At 42.0% G+C, this 20,117-nt stretch overlaps 1 protein-coding gene across 8 annotated transcripts in view; it reads left to right on the forward strand.

The window, feature by feature from the left end:
• DCLK2 (doublecortin like kinase 2) overlaps positions 1–20,117 on the forward strand; it is a gene marked incomplete at its 5' end in the record, with an annotated part of 151,616 nt that overhangs the window by 119,317 nt on the left and 12,182 nt on the right. For 7 of the 8 annotated variants that reach the window (XR_014264078.1, XR_014264079.1, XM_082463365.1 and 4 more), the window contains 4 exons: positions 9,960–10,079; positions 10,553–10,699; positions 17,069–17,202; positions 17,613–17,690. Coding sequence is in view for 6 of the 8 variants with exons in the window: in XM_082463365.1 (XP_082319491.1) it covers positions 9,960–10,079; positions 10,553–10,699; positions 17,069–17,202; positions 17,613–17,690 (479 nt within the window). The remainder of the gene's footprint in view (positions 1–9,959; positions 10,080–10,552; positions 10,700–17,068; positions 17,203–17,612; positions 17,691–20,117) is intronic. The other variant, XM_082463364.1, reaches the window with a different exon arrangement.

Raw genomic sequence — 20,117 nt, forward strand, 5'->3', positions numbered from 1 at the left:
GCCCAGCTGGATGCTGTCCACACAGTGGGTTTGTGTCACAGTGGAGGACCCCCAAGCTTAGGAACCCCCCAATCTTATGAGGGGGCCACTAGCATCCTACCCAGCCTCTGCCCCAGTGGAGAGCATTATTTTTATTATCATGGTAAGGAAACAAATTGGCCCTCCACCCCTGGGGGAGACCCTGTCTCTGTGTTCCAAGGGTGTTTGCTATACAGACATACTTGGAAAGATAGTTTGTAACTAAAGCTGATGTGGGATGTGCAGAAACACCATGGATTGTCTCCCCAAATGGATGAACTGTTTTCTCTGTCCTACTCTGAAGATGGGACTGGGAAAAAAATCAAATGATGGAATGTTGCTAGATTACTGCCATTTCAACTATGTTTGAAAGGATAAATATTCTACAATAGTGATGACAGAGACCTTTTTAGATTCCTTTCTGGTAAGTAGCATAGCAGTTAAGAGAGCAGGCTCTAGGGCCTTCCCTAGAAGGTGGCGCAGTGGTTAAGAGTCCACCTGCCAATGCAGGGGACACGTGTTCGAGCCCTGGTCTGGGAAAATCTCACATGCCGTGGAGCAGCTAAGCCCGTGCGCCACAACTACTGAGCCAGCGCTCTAGAGCCCGCAAGCCACAACTAATGAAGCCTGCGTGCCTAGATCTCATGCTCGGCAACAAGAGAAGCCACTGCAATGAGAAGCCCGCGCACCGCAATGAAGAGTAGCCCCCGCTCGCCGCAACTAAAGAAAGCCCACGCACAGCAACGAAGCCCCAACACAGCCAAAAATAAATAAATAAATAAATAAATACATTGAAAAAAAGAGAGAGAAGGCTCTAGAACTCATGGTCCAACTCTGAGCCCCTCACACTTGTGGTGCTGAGCAGCTGAAGTATGGCCAGTCTGAACTGAAATGTACTCTTAGTGTAAAACACAACAGAATTTGAAGACTTAATGCTAAAAGAAGAATGTAAGATACTTCATTAATATCTTTTGTATTTGATTACATGTTGAAATGATAATATCTTAGATATATTGGGTTAAATAAGTTATACATTTTACCTGCTTTTTATATTTTTTAACATGGCTACTAGAAAACTTAAATTTACATATGTGGATCACATTTCTGTTGAACAGTACTACTCTAGAGCCAGATTGTATAAAGTTTAATCCTGGGTCTGCCTCTTTTTGCTGTATGACCTTGGAGAAATTAGTTAACCCCTCTGTGCCTCTGTTTCTTCCTATAAAATGCAGTTGTTAATAATATCGAAGGCATAGGTTATTGTGAATTTATTGAATTAAGGCATAGGAAACATGTAGAAAAGTATCAGTATATAACAAGAATTTAACACATGTTAACTGTTAATATTATTAATATGCCAGAGGAATTCAGAAGCTATAGCTAGGCGGATTTGATGTGATAGTGGTGGTTTTATATTTATGGAACTCCTAAAACTATTCTTCATCAGACATTTACAAAATTGTGTATTTTTAACAGGAAACTTAAAATATTATGATACAGGGCTTCCCTGGTGGCGCAGTGGTTGAGAATCTGCCTGCCAATGCAGGGGACACGGGTTCGAGCCCTGGTCTGGGAAGATCCCACATGCCACGGAGCAACTAGGCCCGTGAGCCACAACTACTGAGCCTGCGCGTCTGGAGCCTGTGCTCTGCAATAAGAGAGGCTGTGACAGTGAGAGGCCCGTGCACCGCAATGAAGAGTGGCCCCCGCTCGCCGCAACTAGAGAAAGCCCTCGCACAGAAACGAAGACCCAACACAGCCAAAAATAAATAAATAAATTAATTAATTAATTAAAAAAATACATATATATTATGATACAGTGTTAGAAGAGTCTTCTCAGAGACCCAGAATGGAAAATCCAATAGACAAATTTGTCATACACTTTTTTTTTTTTTTTAACACTACATTGTGACAGCCAATGAAGCAGAGTCTGTGCAAAATGCCCCCCTTTTCTTTGAATAAGATTTTTCTAAATGTAATTTTCTTTAAATAATTCTATGTGTTTTCAGTTATTGTGTTAACAATTTTATTACATTTTCAGCTGCAAAGCCTGTCTCCATATGTAAGTAGGTGTTGCTCTTTGTATCTGATATTGTGTGATTTAAGCAGAATGTGTCATAATTTGGGGAGCCAAGTTCTAAACAACTGTATTAAAGTATGTTTTCAAAAAAGTTTAAAACGTTTCAAAAAAGTTAAAAATTAAAAAATAATTGCTCTGGTAAGGATATTGTTTACATGATTAAAATTTAAGCAGCTGTCTCAGTAGTTGAAAAAAAATATGCAAAAAAATTCAGTCTGGTACACTAAGTGTTGAGGCAAATGAAGAGGTCACTTCAAACATTTGGATCTTATTTTTCCTTGTTATTGAATGTCATTTTATTTTTATAATTCATGATCGTATACTTATTTCCATCCTTATATTTTGCTTATTTGAACAATTATTTCCACATTGACTATATAAAATTATAAGGTTAAAACTTAAAAAAAAAAATTGAAGCATAGTTGACTTACAATATTGTGTTAGTTTCAGGTGTACAGCAAAGTGGTTCACTAATTTTTTCAGATTATATTTCATTATAGGTTATTATAGGATATTGAATATAATTCCCTGTGCTATACAGTAAATCCTTGTTACTTATCTATTTTATGTAAAGTAGTTTGTATCTGTTAATCCCATACTTGTTTTGTTCTAAATAGGTAGATTTTTTCCACTAAATTTTATATTTAGGAAAAAAATGGGTATAGAGAATTTGCTTTTTTAAAACAAAATCTAAGGGGAGGTATTCAGCCACTCTTCAGGGGCATCGTTCGTTACCTCTGCCTTGTGGGTCATATACAGAAAAGTAATAATGCTGAAAATAATATCTGCCATTTATCAAAATGTATTAACTATCCAAAATGTATTATCTATCCATTTATCAAAATGTATTATCTATCCAGGCTTGGACATGTAGGAATTTTGCACATTATCTTTAATGACTTGCAAAACAGATGTACTGGTTTTAGAGATAAAGAAATAGAAATTCAAATTAAATAGCTTCCCAAAAGTCACACAGGATCAGAGCAGTGATTGGACCTTTGGGCTAGTTGGTTGCACAGACAGTCTACACTGGCCAATCTACCATGATCCCTCTCCAAGTTCAATTTATGCATTTGTTCCTATAATAAGAACCTGGGAAAAATTCTTAACCTCTGGTTTTCTGTTTGCTTTTCTGTAATGTACAAGATTGATTCACTTGTTTACCTAACATTTGATGTTTGTGCAAGATACTGTGCTAGGAATAAGGTAATTTAACATTAATACCAGTTCCGTAAAAGTGTTATGGGAGTTCAGGGTAGCACATGAGAGAGAAGTAGGTGCTCAGTGGAGATGCCTTAGAGCAAGAAGCATTCGAGCTGGATTTGAGCAGTAGGTACGGCTTGAGTAGGCAGTAATGACAGAAAAGCTTTTGAGGCGGCCAGCGCAGCCTGAGTAGAGGCCCAGAAGATGGAAAGCATGTTGGGTTCTTCCAAGTAGGAGGTTTTCTTTTTCTTTTTAAAAAATATTTATTTATTTATTGTTTATTTATTTTGGCTGTGCTGGGTCTTCGTTGCGGCACGTGGGATCTTCATTGCAGCATGCGGACTCTTAGTTGCAGCATACAAACTCTTAGTTGCGGCATGCATGCAGGATCTAGTTCCCTGACCAGGGATCGAACCCGGGCCCCCTGCGCTGGGAGTGCGGGCCAGTGGACCACCAGGAAAGTCCCTCAATAGGAGATTTTCTTAAATTGATTTATAATGTTGTGTTAGTTTCTGGTTTACAGCAAAGAGATTCAGTTATACATATATATTTTTTTTCATATTCTTTTTCATTATAGGTTATTACAAGATATTGAATATACAGTAGTTCCCTGTGCTATATAGTAGGACCTGGTTGTTTATCTACTGGGTTGGCCAAAAAGTTCATTCAGTTACTGAATATGTTGTTCAATAAAGTTCTTCGTGAAAATGAAAAATGTGTCTTTTATTTTTACTTTAAACCAAGCAAACTTTCTGGCCAACCCAGTATTTTATATGTAGTAGCTTGTATCTGTTAATCCCAAACTCCTAATTTATCCCTCCGCCACCCCCTTTCCCCTTTGGTAACCATAAGTTTGTTTTCTATATCTGCGAGTCTGTTTCTGTTTTGTAGATAAGTTCATTTGTGTCATAGTTTAGATTCCACATATAAGTGATATCATATGATATTTGTCTTTTTCTGTCTGACTTACTTCACTTAGTATGATAATCTCTAGGTCCATCCATGTTGCTGCAAATGGCATTATTTCATTCTTTTTATGGCTGAGTAATATTCCATTGTATATATGTACCACATTTTCTTTATCCATTCATTTTTTGATGGACATTTAGGTTCCTTCCATGTCTTGGCTATTGTATATAGTGCTGCTATGAACACTGGGCTGCATTATCTTTTCAAATTAGAGTTTTCTCTGGATATATGCCCAGGAGTAGGATTGCTGGATCATATGGTAACTCTATTTTTAGTTTTTTAAGGAACCTCCATACTGTTCTCCGTAGTAGCTGCACCAATTTAAATTCCCACCAACAGTGTATGACGGTTCCCTTTTCTTGACACTCTCTCTAGCATTTATTATTTGTAGACTTTTTAATGATGGCCATTCTGACTGGTGTGAAGTGATACCTGAATGTAGTTTTGATTTGCATTTCTCTGATAATTAGTGATGTTGAGCATCTCCTCATGTACCTATTGGCCATCTGTGTGTCTTCTTTGGAGAAATGTCTGTTAAGGTCTTCTGCCCATGTTTTGATTGGGTTGTTTGTTATTTTGTTATTGAGTTGTATGAGCTGTTTATATATTTTGGAAATTAAACCCTCATTGGTTGCATCGTTTTTGCAGATATTTTCTCCCAGTCCGTAGGTTGTCTTTTTGTTTAGTTTATGGTTTCCTTTGCTGTGCAAAAGCTTATAAGTTTAATCAGGCCCAATTTGTTTATTTTTGCTTTTATCTCTATTGCCTTGGGAGACTGACCTAAGAAAACATCACTATTATTAATGTCAGAGAATGTTTTGCCTGTGTTCTCTTCTGGGAGTTTTATGGTGTCCTGTCTTATATTTAAGTCTTTAAGCCATTTTGAGTTTATTTTTGTGTATGGTGTGAAGGAGTGTTGTAACTGTATTGATTTACATGCCACGTAGGAGATTTTTGCAAGATCTACCTTGGGGCCAAATTTAAGGAGGCTTTTGAGAAGGCTATGGTGTTTGTAAATTTAAGAATTCTTCCAAGTTTGATATTCTAAATAATATTCATTCTAAATATTTATTGAATTCCCATAGTGTATGAAGCCCTGAGCTTTCTGTTGTGGTGCTTAGAAGTGGTCCTTCCTTCTCTTCCCAGAGTTCTGCATTCATTATCTACATGCTATGGGTCCAGGCAGGACATAAATCCAAATGTATATTGTATTAGTTTCCTGAGACTGTTGGAATAAATTACCACAAACTTAGTGGCTTACAACGGAAATTTATTTTCTCACAGTTCTGGCAGCTAAAAGTCTGAAATGCACACTCCCTCTGGAAGCTTTAGGGGAGAATCTGTACCTTGATTCTAAGTAGCTTCTGGTGGCTGACAGTATTCCTTGGCTTGTGGCCACATCACTCCAAACCCTGCCTCCGTCTTCACCTCCCTCTTTTCTGTGTGTCTGTTTTTCCTCTTTTGTCTGTGAAGTCTCCCTCTGCCTCTGTCTCATAAAGACACTTGTGATGGCACCCAGATAATCCACTGTTATCTCTTCGTTGCCGTATCTTTAATCACATCTCCAAAGACATTTTTTCAAATACAGTAATATTAACAAGTTCCAGGCATTAAGACTTGGTAACTTTGTGTGGCCGTTATTCAACCAACCACACTCATCTACCGCAGAAATTACATGTAGCGATCTGAGCATCTCGTCTCTCTCACTGCATGATCCTCAGCAGTACTCACCCCACAATATAGATACCAGCTGTAAAGCCACTGTTGACCCGAGAGCAGCGCATGATGTGTTTATGTCTTCCGCTTTCTTGAGCACTTCAGAATGAACTGTGCTAGTTGCTGGAGGCCGAGGTAAACAGAAAGCTCTGGGACAGCAGGGTGAGGGCTGTGGTTGGAGCAGAGCACAGGGGCACTGAGAACAAATTCGAGGGGCTCCTAACCCAGTCACAGTTGAGCAGGGGAGGCCACCTGGAGGAGGTGAGGTCTCATGTGGTGCTGAGGGGTAAATAGGAGTTCACCAAGAAGTGGGGAAAGAGAGCTCCAGACAAAACCGCCTGTGCAAGTGCCTGGAGGTCTAGATAAGAGATTGGCAAAAGGGATGAAATGGGAATGGATTTATCCCGAGGCTATTGAGAAGGCAGACCTGGCAGGGATCGGTGATTGATTAGCTGTTCAGGAGGATGCAGGAAGGAGGGTCCTGGTGGAATTCCTGTCTGCTCTGGGCAGCCAGGTTCATTCAGTGAGACAAAGGACACAGGAGGGAAGGATCGGAGACAAGATGATTCGTTTGGTTTGAGAGAGCTGTTTATTCCGCGTATCTGTTTCTCCCTGGCTGTCTCTCTCTCTCTCTTTTGTCAGTTAAAAACCACCCTGGCCAAGGATAGGGCGGTATCCTTTGCCAAGTGAGCAGTTTTCTTTGTCATTTACTCTCACATACAAAACCGTGGAACACCGCCATGAAATGATTCATGTGTAAATTATTTGGAGTTAGAATCATGAATCACTTAACATAAATAATGGTAGATGACTGAATAATGCAAGTTCAGTGCAGTTCAAGACAAAAGTGATGTTCACGTTGTATTTAGAAATATTTCCCTGGAAAATGTAACCTAGAGAGCATTTTTATATATTAGAAACAAAGATTACATATGGGTTGCATAAGAAATAGGAAGATAACGTTTGTAAAGATTTTTGTGCACTGTTTTGTTTTGCTTCTGAGGATGGTTTACGTTAAAAAGTGGATTGTTCCTTCAAAGACATATTTACATGCATCGTCAGAGGTTGGGAAACAAAGGCTAACGGCTCCCACATCCCAACAAAAACCTTCACTATGTGCATAGAATACTAGCCATTGTTGAGTAGCATACAGTAAGCCGAGATAATAAATAATGGTGGAGAAAATGTTGCAATATTCACTTAATGTTTGAAATGTAACACTGCCCAGAGGCCCTGGGAGAAGTTCCACAATGCGTCTCAGAAGACTCTCTGTTGTGCCTTTTAATGAAAAAGATAACTTTGGGGAGGTGTAGTCTCCGTATGTGGTAGACTCCTTATTTTAGCTCCAATTTGAGAGAATTCTTGGGGTACTGGTGATGGGGATTATTTTACAGATGTCACTCAAAATTAGCATCACAGACAGAGTCCCTGAAGAGAGGTAAATTTATAGACTCTCCCAACCTGGGGGAAATGGGGAGGAGGGAGGAGAACTGACATGATAGTTCCACTTAGCTTAAAAATCAAACACCTATTTTACTACCACGTCGTCCCGGCTTCACACAGAGTGAAATAAACTCGTTTGGTTGCCTTTACATGTTCACAAAGGTACATCCACCTCTGCTTGTTACTGTGATTAAGGACATGGTTGGCACAGATGAGCCAAAGGCTTCTAAACAAGTGTACAAATGTGGAGGGTTTGCTGCATCTTTCCTTTGTCTCTGTGGCCGCGAGGAGTTGGCTGCACAGCTGCTTCCCTTGGGAGGGACCAGGGCTCTGTGGCCGCCTAGTGCTGCTGCCCTGTGGGACGGGAACCAGGTGGGGGGCCCTGTGGCCGGCTAGGTGCTGAGAACCACTGTTCTTCCCTGTCTGCTGACTCCAAAGCCAGTCTCAGTCTTCCCAGCCCTGCTCATTAATGGGCATAGATTCTCTTCCTGTACAAAACCTGGTGTGGTTCTGCCTTGACTCCCAACTTGGTGTGAAATGACCTCTAGATCCTATCTTTTCAAGGAATTAAATAGTTTCAGCTTTGCAGCTATCATTTTGAAAAATTCCAACTTTGACTAAAGCCTCCCCCTTTGAAAGGTGATATTGTGCAGTACAAAAAATGTGGGCTGGGATGTCAGGGCCCTAGGTGTGCATCCCCCCTCCAAGGACTGTTCTAAGGATAAGCGTTAAGACATTACACAAGTACCTTGCACAGCGACTGACAGATAGTGACTAGATTCCTAGATCATGTTGATTCTTTTCTTTCCCCCCACTTCCATTCAGCATTTGCACTGTCATTTTCCAGCATTTACCGAGTGACTACTTGGACAAACACAGTGCATTCAATGCTCGAGAAACACCGCCCACCACGAGCAGGAGCCAGCAACAGATTTTCTCTGAATGTTAGTTATTCATCTGTTATAATTCATGCTTCCACCTATTGTCAAAAAGTATTTGAGATGGCTTTGAGTAAAAATACATGTATACATGGATGCATGAAGATGAGAGGAACCATAAATTGTATCCTGAACTAGAGATAAGATAATTATCTTACTACTGCAGCAGAACACTAAATTTAGTTGAAATTCATGAGACCAAAGGAGGCAAAAGGGGCGGTAAGAGGGAAGCACGCACACACACACACGAACATATAATATGAATATATGCATATATGTGTATTGAATATTTAGGTAGCAAATGATAGCTCTCATAAGGTACATTTTATAAAAGCTATATTTGAAAACCTAGAGTGTGTAATAGGGCAATTAGCAATTTTTACAGAGCATTTCCTAAATTCTAAACAATTCATTATTACAGTTAATGAGGATTAACAAATATGACATTGTTGAGAGATTTTAATGTCTCATAATAAAATAGACCAATTGTTGTTCATGATTCACGGGTTGGTGTATTGAAAATAATAATGCCGTGAGTAAACGTTTTGCTACAGTGCTGATCCCAACTGCATTACTCACCAAGACTGATAATCAGGTGGTATTTTCAGAGAAGTGATTAGAGTTAAAAGGAGAATAGTGGTCCCCATGGTACTATATGTTTCCTGATTTCTGAAATACAAGATGATAAGGAACATCCATCTGGTGAATGATTTCACACCCAATCATAGAAGAAGAAAGTTTCTTTTTCATGAATTTCAACATGAAATTCAAATTCATATTGGTAATAGTTTAAAAACTAAAAATGTTTGTAATGCTATAAGTTGTATCCCATAAGCATGCCAAATTTCCTTATATGCCTAGTCTTTATTTCTGAGTGTATACTGAAAGGGAAAAGTGATTCCAGCTGAACTGCAAAGCACAGTGTGGTATACACAAGCTTTCGTAGCATCACAACCTCTTAAGGTGTTAGAAATAAAGAAGAGACAGGAAAGAGTGTGTTTTATGTGCCAGGTAGCATGCCGAGCCTTTTGAGGGATGTATTTTTTTTTTAATAAATTTATTTATTTTATTTTTGGCTGTGTTGGGTCTTTGTTGCTGCGTGCGGGCTTTCTCTAGTTGCGGTGAGCGGGAGCTACTCTTCTTTGCAGTGTGCGGGCTTCTCATTGCGGTGGCTTCTCTTGTTGCAGAGCACGGGCTCTAGGTGCGCGAGCTTCAGTAGTTGTGGCACGCAGTCTCAGTAGTTGTGGCACGTGGGCTCAGTAGTTGTGGTGCATGGGCTTAGTTGCTCCGTGGCATGTGGGATCTTCCCGGACCAGGGCTCAAACCCGTGTCCCCTGCGTTGGCAGGCGGATTCCTAACCCCTGCGCCACCAGGGAAGTCCTCAAGGGATGTATTGAAGGATGTCTTTCTGTTAGTTACAATGAGGTGTCACGCTGACTTGTCCTGTCCCTAGGGACACCAGCTGGGCCAGGGTGTGGTTTGTCTCTGTTCCTTCAGTGTCAAATCTACAGCGTGTGTTGTCCTCCAGAACACAGGGATAGAGCAGAGGGTTCTGTAATTTCTGATCTACCTCTCTAAACCCTTTTTGACAGGAGCATCTGATTGAGAACGAAGTGTCGATACTGCGCAGAGTGAAACATCCAAATATCATCATGCTGGTTGAGGAGATGGAAACAGCTACTGAGCTTTTTCTGGTGATGGAATTGGTCAAAGTAAGAGGATGGAGAGATTTCAAGAGAATTCATTGATGACAAATCCCAAGACTTACAATATTCTTGAAGGACCTAATTGGAGAAGTGTTTTGCTACCTTGAAACTTTCATTATTTATAATCATCAGTTTTAGTGGCACTTGTGTCATTTTTTTCATCTACTCCAGGCTGATGAGCTTTCTTTGTTACCTTCATAGGACTGCCACTGTTGATGTTTTGTTTTGTTTTTTAAAAATATTTATTTATTTGGTTGCATTGGGTCTTAGTTATGGCAGATGGGCTCCTTAGTTGCGACATGCAGGCGCCTTAGTTGTGGCATGCAAACTGTTAGTTGCGGCATGCATGTGGGATCTAGTTCCCGGACCAGGGATCGAACCTGGGCCTCCTGCATTGAGAGCGCAGAGTCTTAACCACTGTGCCACCAGGGAAGTCCCCACTGTCGATGTTTTGATATGTTCTTTTATGTGTCCTTTAGGGTGGAGATCTCTTTGATGCAATTACTTCTTCAACCAAGTACACTGAGAGAGATGGCAGTGCCATGGTGTACAACCTGGCCAATGCCCTCAGGTACCTCCACGCCCTCAGCATTGTGCACAGAGACATCAAGCCAGAGAACCTCTTGGTACGTCATCTCTGCCTTTTCTGTTCCAACTCAGGCCTCTCTCCCTTTAAAGTGACAGTAACTGCATGCAAACAATCATATGCAGACTATGACATTTTAAAGTCTATACCAACCCTGCAAGTACGGGGCTGAGAGAATTTAAATCTAGAAAATCAGCCTGACTCAAGTCAATGACCATAAAATGTTAATGGATTTCTTGAATTGATCTGCACTTCTGCATTTACTGTTTGCCAGACATTAGAAAACATATTTTCATTTACGATTTGATGGATGGTGCTAACTGAAGGAAGATGAGCAGGAAAATTATTTTATGAGGCAAAAGTTCTGAAGAATAAATTGGAGACAGAAACAGAATTAGAGCCTTGTAGGAACCAACAGTAGAACACGAGGGTTCGTTTCTATGCAGGACGGAACTTTGGAAATAATCTAGTCCATTCATTTCAGCTCTACAGATAGGGAAATTGAGACCCAGAGATGCTAACTTTTCTTGTTTAAAAGTCTCATTTGTCCCGTTGTTCTACAGATGAAAGTCTTATTCTAATATGCACTCAGCTTCATAATCTGGTTCCAGTTTACCTTTCCAGCCTCTTCTCCTGTTACTCTCTTCCCTACCCATCTGACCAGCATGGCACTCACCTTCAAGCCATATTTAACTCACCACATGGTGGCCTTCAAACCAAACACTGCTAATGGGGACAGTCCTCGTGTCTACCTTGTAGAGAAATTTTAGAGAAGGCGATCTGGGGGTTCTGCACACACACATCCCCCAAACACACACACACAGGGCTCTTGGCTTCTCTGTTTCCACCTTTCAGGGCTGAGCATCACCATCATCATCGTTACTGCTTGGCAGGTGAGCCTGTCTGAGTCTCCCATATCGTGTGCATCCAGACACAGGCTTCCCCGGGTGCAGGAGTTGGTGAAGACTTGACTTCCTCAGCAGCATTACACCTCATTGTTGGTGTCCACACTGGTCTCTGTTTGCAGCATCCTCTCCCCCAGCAACGTGGCAAACACGTTCATCTTGTAAGATACTGAGCAAGGCATGTCTGCTTGATATCACCCTAGGCTCCCTGGGCAGAGTCAGTCATGGCCACCTCTGGTTTTTGCTGCACTTGCCGTGGTGCAGTGATTGTATTGTTTACTTGTCTGTTGTCTTCTCTAGGTGGTAAGCACTAATGGGGCAAGGTCTGTCTTTCGGTTACTTTATATCCCCAGGGCCGAGGAAGCACACGGTGGACGTGGGGTAGACGGCTGGTGACTGACCGCCGTGGTCACCTAGGTCGCTAGCAGCTGGCCCTCAAACACACGTCTCCACAGCCTGCCTCATACGCCCAACACGCAAATAACAACTGAATGGGCTAGGCTTTGGGGCCGTCCTGGGGCTTTCTGCTAATCCGGGGTATCCGGTTCCCCTTTTGGTTAATACCATTTGATAATTTCCGAGCGTCCACTTAAAAGTATGTGAGGTTTTTTTTCTTACTGTCCCCTGCCTTGAGGGAATATGTTTCATTTCTGTTTGTTCCTATTAGGAAAGTAAACACCCGTGCTCTGTAAAACAAGGTGTGCTATGTGAACTCTAAGGAGGAATGGAGGCCGTGGTAAGCCAGGCCCCCGGGTGGGCGTGGGGTTCCCTCCTCTCGACGGGCTGCTCCTCCCCCGCGAGGCTGCGGTCTGGGCTGGCCCCGCCCCCACTGACGGAGCTTGGCCGGGGGCTCCACATGCAGAGGGGACGAGGCTTCCCCCAGCCGAGTCAGACACAGTGCCGAGGTGTTCACGAGGACGCCCCTGCTCTCCGCAGCCCACGTCACCGCAGTGGCCGCTGTGACTGACGTTCTCTGAGAGCACGGGGCCACAGGGCCCGAGGACCAGTGGTTACCGCAGTGCCCGCGCCGCCTGGCTCTGACTGCGGGGGCCCAGCCAGCGAGGAGGGTGGCGGAGGGTGCCCGTTTCCCAGCTCACTGATTCCGTTCTCACCCCGTTTCCCCTCTTTTCCACTCACAGTTCCCTTACTGTGTGCAAAATCTCAGAATCCCACCCCTCACCCTCTTCTGCTGTTACGCATCAAGGGAAGATAGCAGCTGGAGACATCAGTCCCCGTTAGGATCAGTCTCAGACGGTAGGCAGGAGATTGGAATCGAGTGCCTCGTCTGCCTCACCTGCCCCACCTGGATGAGTGTCCGCCCCGCTCCGAGACCTGCTCCAACCCCTCTGTGCTGCCCAAAGGGGAGAGAAGGGAGATGATAAAACTGATGTCGGGATGAGGCTGATGTGTGACATGAAAGGGCCGTGGGGTCAGGCTTTGGAGACCCTGAGCTGCGCATATCTAAGTAGAATATGTGCCTGCCGTTGGAAACCTAACTGGACCCCTCAGCTGATCCTAGATAGAGTCAGCAGGTTGGTGTGAAAAAGTGCCATCGAGGCACTAAAAGGAAATACGCAGAGGGACTGCCAACCTCTTGCTACTCTAAAAGAGAATTGGGTCTTTAAACTCCAGAGCATTCAGACATCTGATTTGCATCCCCTCCTCTGGCAGCAGTGTCATAATTTAAACCCCTGCCAGCAGAGATGTATGGGTCACCGTGTCAGGGAGCACAGGGGTGGCCATTAATGCCGTGAGTTACAGCCTGGCGGTGCCCTGTCAGAGTTAACTATGAGAGACCAGTGATAAATGCCGCGTTTCCAGGAGTTCTGGGGGCAGGGGAGAGAAGAGGGTTGGTTTCTCATATTTGAAGTCCTTCTAAATCATGATGCTGACATTTTATTTAGAGAGCTTGTGGCATTCACTTTGTGGGATCTGCATTTCTCACATGTTTCAGTTTTGCATTCTGAGAGCAACTTGTGACAGCGTCTCTCAGCTTGTGGTGGGCCCTTTGAGTAGCGCAGGGCTGGAGTTCTCACAGTGGTGGTGGTTCAGATCTCACCGAGAGTCCGCAGGCCGTGCAGGCTTTTAGACACAGGAGGGTGCGGTGGACGGCACTGGTCTTGTTTGGAGCCCCGCTTGGCTGCCTGCTCGTAACTTGAGTTTTCTGAGCCTCAGTTTCCTCATCTGTAAATTGGAGCAAAAGTCCTCTTCCTAATTGTCCAGCGGGGTTACTATAGAAGTGCAGTGAGACAGCGTTTAGGAAAATATTGGAATCACCCAAGTCCTGCGAGGATGCGTGTTACTGGGGAGAACTGAACTCTCTGCCAGAACAGAAGGCCTTTGGAGTCCCTGTGCATTTAGCCACCTCTTTCTTAAAACCAGTCTCTTAAAGCCATGTGTGTGTGTCCGTGTCAGTTTCTTAAAGCAATGTCATAAATTAAAAAAAAAAAATTTTTGGCTGCATTGGGTCTTCGTTGCTGCACGTGGGCTTTCTCTAGTTGCGGCGAGCGGGGCTACTCTTCGTTGCGGTGCACAGGCTTCTCATTGCAGTGGCTTCTCTTGCTGCGGAGCACGGGCTCCAGGCACGCGGGCTTCAGTAGTTGTGCTCGTGGGCTCTAGAGCACAGGGTCAGTAGTTGTGGCGCATGGGCTTAGTTGCTCTGCAGCATGTGGGATCTTCCCGGACCAGGGATTGAACCCGTGTCCCCTCCGCTGGCAGGCGGATTCTTAACCACTGCACCACCAGGGAAGTCCCAGCAATGTCATAAATGTGTGTGTGTATGTGTAGATTTATAGATGTATATATATATATATATATATTTTTCCTGCTTTGAAGAGAATCTCCAGCTAAGATTTGAAATTTACTTACATTCTCTTCCACATATTTGCCTTTGTGTCTAGCATTGGGGAGAGATGAATCATATAAAATATTATTATTTCAGGCTTGTCTGCCCCTTATGACACTTCCCTTTTGATGTTTAGCCAAGGAGTACCACTTGCCCAAACATAATTCAACGATTATAGACTGTTCAGTCCCTTTCTATTTATACTCCTGCATCTGACTCTGAATTCCTTATAGGGGATGTGAAAAACGGGACTTCTGGGACTTCTGAGTATCTGACAACACTTAAATACCCCTAGGCATCCCTAAATTGAATGTCTAAAGTAAACACTATTTTAAAAAAATGTACCTAATGAGTGTATTTTAAAGTTGTAAAAACAAAATGACATTAACAAAACTTTTTTTTTTACTCTCATGATAGAGACATTTAGAATTATAATGTTGGTTATAATGTTCTTATCACTGCAATTACTCAGGGAATTTCTAAAGTCTGGGTTTCAGTAAATGCATCATAAATTCTAACTGTAATTCAGATTGTTCTTGTTAATGTTTATATTAAACATAATGGATGGAAAGTCGTCCTAAGACTAAGCATAACTAAGAACCTGGTTTCTGTTGCTTTAGGCTGAATCATTAGTAGCTTTGAATATGTTTCTGCTGAGTTGTGGGCTGACTCAGAATGATAAATATCTGTGAGGGACTCCAAATCCTCACCATTAGTGCTGTGAAACTTGTAAGTCATAAAGATGCATGCTGGGCATGGGTATTTAGTACATCAACATGGAAGCAGTTATTAAAATACTAAGGTGAAAAATACTCCTCTTAAACTGCTGAGAACATCACAGGCGAGGAAGGTATTTCAGTGTCATCCTTAAAAAATGCCTATTAAGATGGTGGGGTCATTGGCATGAGGAAGGCCGGAGGTTCTTGATGTCTTTTTATTGAGGAGTTTATAAATCACCCCCCTCATTAAGTATCAGACTAATGGATGATGTTGTAAACATGCTTATCTTGAAAAAACATAATTTGCTAAATTTTTCACTTCCTTTAGTAAGTAGTGGTTTAGGTGAAAATCTGATTCAGTTCATGGTAGAATACAAGGAAACACAAACAAAATATGTTTAAAATGTAAAAGTAGAGGAAAGATACGACATGAGTACAGGTTAGGTTTTTGTAGTTATCCTCTGAAATTTGAGTGTTTTCAGAATGGACGTCCAAGAGGCAAATGGACAGCTTGTTAAAGATCCCACAGTCAAATCTCAGTTATGTTCTCACACACACTCATTTGCTTCTAAAACCATCCATTTAAAATGTAACTTCTGGACTTTTATCCCATAAGGAAAGTTTGCTTATATATAAAATTAATTTTTTCTGAATTATGGAACCAGCACATGTTCATTGTAAACATTTTGGAAACTACTGAAAAGTATAAAGAAGAAAATTAAAGTAACCTGTAATGCTACCACCTAGAGATAAACTTAACATTTTGGGGTGTTACAGTATATATATAATTTTGAATATTTTAAAAATTTTATGTAATATAGTAAATATTTCCCATGATTAATATTTACTTGAAATGTGCTTATCAGTGACTGTATAATATTTCATTGTAGGGATTTACCATGATTTATTAAGTCATTACCCTGTTGGCCATTTATGTTGCTTCCAGTTTTTAAAAACAGATGAATTCTGAGATTGGCATTCTTGTGCGTAACCTTTCGGTCCATCTCTGTTGCCTTAGAGCAGGTTCTTAGAAGTAGATTTACAGGATCAAAGGTTATAAAGGATATTAAGAAATTTACGTGTGGTTGCAGTGCTTTCTAGAAAAGTTGTTACATGTTCACCAGCTTTGTTAAACCTTTTCCAAGATGATGATTTACCTGATCTAATCAGCCAGTCCTTCTAGGAAAGGAAGGAACATTCATTAAGTCCTGATCTGTACTTCGTCTCATTTCATCCTCACACCAACCCCGTAAGCCAAGGACCCGTGTCCTCCCATTTCACAGATGAAGGATCCTGCCCAGGGCGAGTGAGAGACCTTCAAAGGTCACATCACCAGAAAATGGGTAGAGTGGTTGGTTATGTAAGCTCAGGCTGTCTGATCCCCAAAGTCATTTTCTTTCTAAATTTCCAGGGTTCTCCCCTATGTAATATTTATATTCATCATTGTCTAGAGAACAAGTCCTAATTTTATGTTCTAAACTAAACATGCAAGTTGGAGAGCACCTAGCGCTTCAGTGGACACTTCATAAACATTTCTGAGGCTCTCACATCCCCCCTCCCCCCCCAGCGCTCGGGAAACACACAACAGAAGTCTTAGAGGGCTCTTGAGCCAACCAGGTAAGCAACCACCTACACCCCTCAGCAGGCAAGCGTGTTCATTATACTCCTAGGTAAGGAACTTTTGCAAAGGTAGAAATACTGTCTTTTTCCTATTTCGCACAATCAAAATCACATGCAAAATCTCTAAAAAGAAAAATTAAAGCTTTAAAAAGCAACAAAGATAAACCATGGCGTTAATATCACAAGGAGAGATTTCTTTTGATTTGTTAGTAAATGTATCTGTGTCCTTTCTGCCTAATTCCAAAGGCCCCCCCCTTGCAATCACTGAGAAAAAAAAACAAAATAAAAACCTTCTGATTATTGGCTGGTTTCTGTTCCAGGTGTGTGAATATCCTGATGGGACCAAGTCTTTGAAACTAGGAGACTTCGGGCTGGCCACTGTGGTAGAAGGCCCTTTATACACAGTCTGTGGCACCCCAACTTACGTGGCCCCAGAAATCATTGCTGAAACCGGGTATGCCTCCTGGGGGTTTGGGTTAGTGTTTTAACTTTGGGAAAGGGTATATTTTGCTGCTACTCTGCTGTGTATTCACATGCCTCTTGGGAATGTGGAGGGCAGGAGAGACTGTTACCTGCACCATGATTTTGATCCCAGGAGCTTGAGTTTGTGCTTCTAGTTCCAAGAGCCCTAGGCCTGGACTTCTGTCCCAAGGCCAGTCTTGGAGTCCCCAAGATGGTGGTGAGGTTGGGAGAAGAGCAGACACCTTTTGTCCAAAGGGTAATTCATTCCCCTACATGAAATGAGCAGTTTGGTACCGAAAGGCCTTTTTTCCCTAACAAACAAAGGCAAGTACTCCAGTAATGTGCAGGGTTCCTGGGAGTAGTATCACTGTTTCTGTCCTCCCACCCACTTTGTTTCCCCAGCTATGGCCTGAAGGTGGACATTTGGGCGGCTGGCGTGATCACGTACATACTGCTCTGTGGATTCCCACCCTTCCGAAGGTCAGTGGCTCTTTGAATGACAATATTTGAATTGTAAACCCTCTCCCTTTGATCAGGAAGCAGACATTCTACTCCTGGCAATCAGGACCAGAAACTGCTCAATAAAAATGTCAGCTAAAAATTATACAAACATACCTTTCACTTTTTTATCTTAATTTACAACCTATTAATGTATATTCCTTGTCCACACTTTTGATGTGAGGCCAAGGCCTTTGCTTTGTGTTTGGTCCCCTGAGTTTCCTGCGGTCATTCTTCCATAAAACACACCCATAGTCCAATGTCTATGATTTCCATTCTCAGTCTTTTTCAAGAGGAATAGATTTAATAAAGATCCTTGCAAAGCAATCTGATCCTTCCAGGTAAGCCTTTTTCTAGTTCTTAAGAGTTTTCTCTTCTACTTAATTCGACAGCAATTTTTGGTTTTTTTAAAAATAAATTTATTTATTTATTTATTTTTGGCTGCGTTGGGTCTTTGTTGCTGTGCACATGCTTTCTCTAGTTGTTGAGAGCGGGGGCTACTCTTTGTTGCCGTGAGCGGGTTTCTCATTGCGGTGGCTTCTCTTGTTGCAGAGCACGGGCTCTAGGAGCACTGGCTCAGTAGTTGTGGCTCATGGCCTCTAGAGCGCAGGCTCAGTAGTTGTGGCGCAAGGACTTAGTTGCTCCGCGGCATGTGTGATCTTCCCGGACCAGGGCTCGAACCCGTGTCCCCTGCATTGGCAGGTGGATTCTTAACCACTGTGCCACCAGGGAAGCCCCCTCAACAGCAGTTTTTTTGTTTGTTTGTTTTATTTTTTATTTTTTTTTTATTTTAAAGAACTGCATTTATCGTGTGTTTGCATTAGTTTCAGATATAATATTTCTGCAAATAACAAAGCCTTTTCTCCTTAACATAGTACATTATTATAAATCACACTAGAGCATGGTTTACCTTTTATCCAGACAAGCAAAATTAAAGGCCATGATATACTCCTATGAGAAATAGTGGTTCATAACAGTGTTATAGCGCAATCTGAGGAATAGACACCACCCCCATCACACTGAGAATCATTTTCATAGGGCATGTTAGTGATGACAGTCATTTATTCTCCTCCATACAGGCTTCTTGGAGATTTGACCCTCCATAACATGGGAAGGGACAGACCTTTATATCACATATTCCCCCAGCAAGTGTGCATTCGATGCTTGGACAAGGAAATTGACCCAGAGACTGTTAATGGCCACAGGAGCTAGATGTATAAGGTCATATAGCCACTGATGCCACCACTTAGGGGCATTCATTGTAGGCTATGTGTGTTTGATAAACAGGCAGGGAGCACTGAGAGAGAGATCATGTGGTTTTGGAAAGAGGGAGAGCTGGAGAAAGCGGCCACGGGCTCTGAGAGCTTCCGAGTTCTTAGTCCATTCCAGCTATGAAACTCAGTGATTTCTCCTGTCCTTGGATTCTGCAGTTTCCTTGGATTCGGTCTTCACTTAAACTTCCTCCATTGTGCCTTCAACAGCAGTTTTTAAACAACTCACTTTGCAAAGCATTTGACCTAGTTCTTGTAGAAACAGGGAATTCTTTCTTTTTAAATTTATTTTGTCCATTCACATAATATTTAATTAAGTAGAATTACAAATACTTTTGGCATAAACAGAGCTGGGAACAGCAGATTGACCCTTGGTGACCCTGCACGTCACCTGGTGGCCACACATGGTGTTGGGGTGACCCAGCAGTCCATGACCAGGGGGCGTGTGGGGCTTCGACACAGCATCTCTTTTGATCAGTTCTGTCTCCCTCTTTGGAGCAAATGAACACTTTGAAGCAGAAGTTCATTTAATGGTGCATGTTTGATTTTCCTCTGAGTTTTCTTGAATGCTCTTTTCCTTTTAATCCCTTCTTTGTTCATTTTACAATTATTTGTAGAGTAGCTCCTGTGGGCCAGGTTCTATTCTAAGTGCTGGGAATCGAGTGGTGAACAAAACATATTCTCTGAGGCCATAGTGTTTACAGTGTAGTATTCGGTCAGGAAGTGAAAAATAAGTTTATTCCATCCCCCCCCACCCCGTATTTTATTGTGAAAGCTTTCAAACATACAGAAAAGTTGAAAGGTTTATCTTTTTAAAATGATCAATTTTTAATTGAGTTGAACAGGTTTTTTTTTTTTGCTGACATTAAACACAAGAATGACAGAGATGTCAGTCTCTACTTTTGAGAGCCTTATGGTGTAGATACATCACAAGAATATTGATCAAGCAGAATAACTGAGCATGAGGTCATGCTAAGTTGGGGGCATGCTTAGTTGAGGGCTAGAAATCACAAAAGGTTTCGTGAAAGATATGACATTTGAGTGGGACCTTGTCCTTGTGGCATGGGTTAGGTTTCTGTAGGTGGAAAGTTCTTTCCATCTGGCCATCAGCATCATGGTTTTCCATCAAGATCATTGC

Source organism: Balaenoptera physalus (assembly GCF_965194825.1).
Source record: "Balaenoptera physalus genome assembly, chromosome: 5".
Taxonomy (NCBI): domain Eukaryota; kingdom Metazoa; phylum Chordata; class Mammalia; order Artiodactyla; family Balaenopteridae; genus Balaenoptera; species Balaenoptera physalus.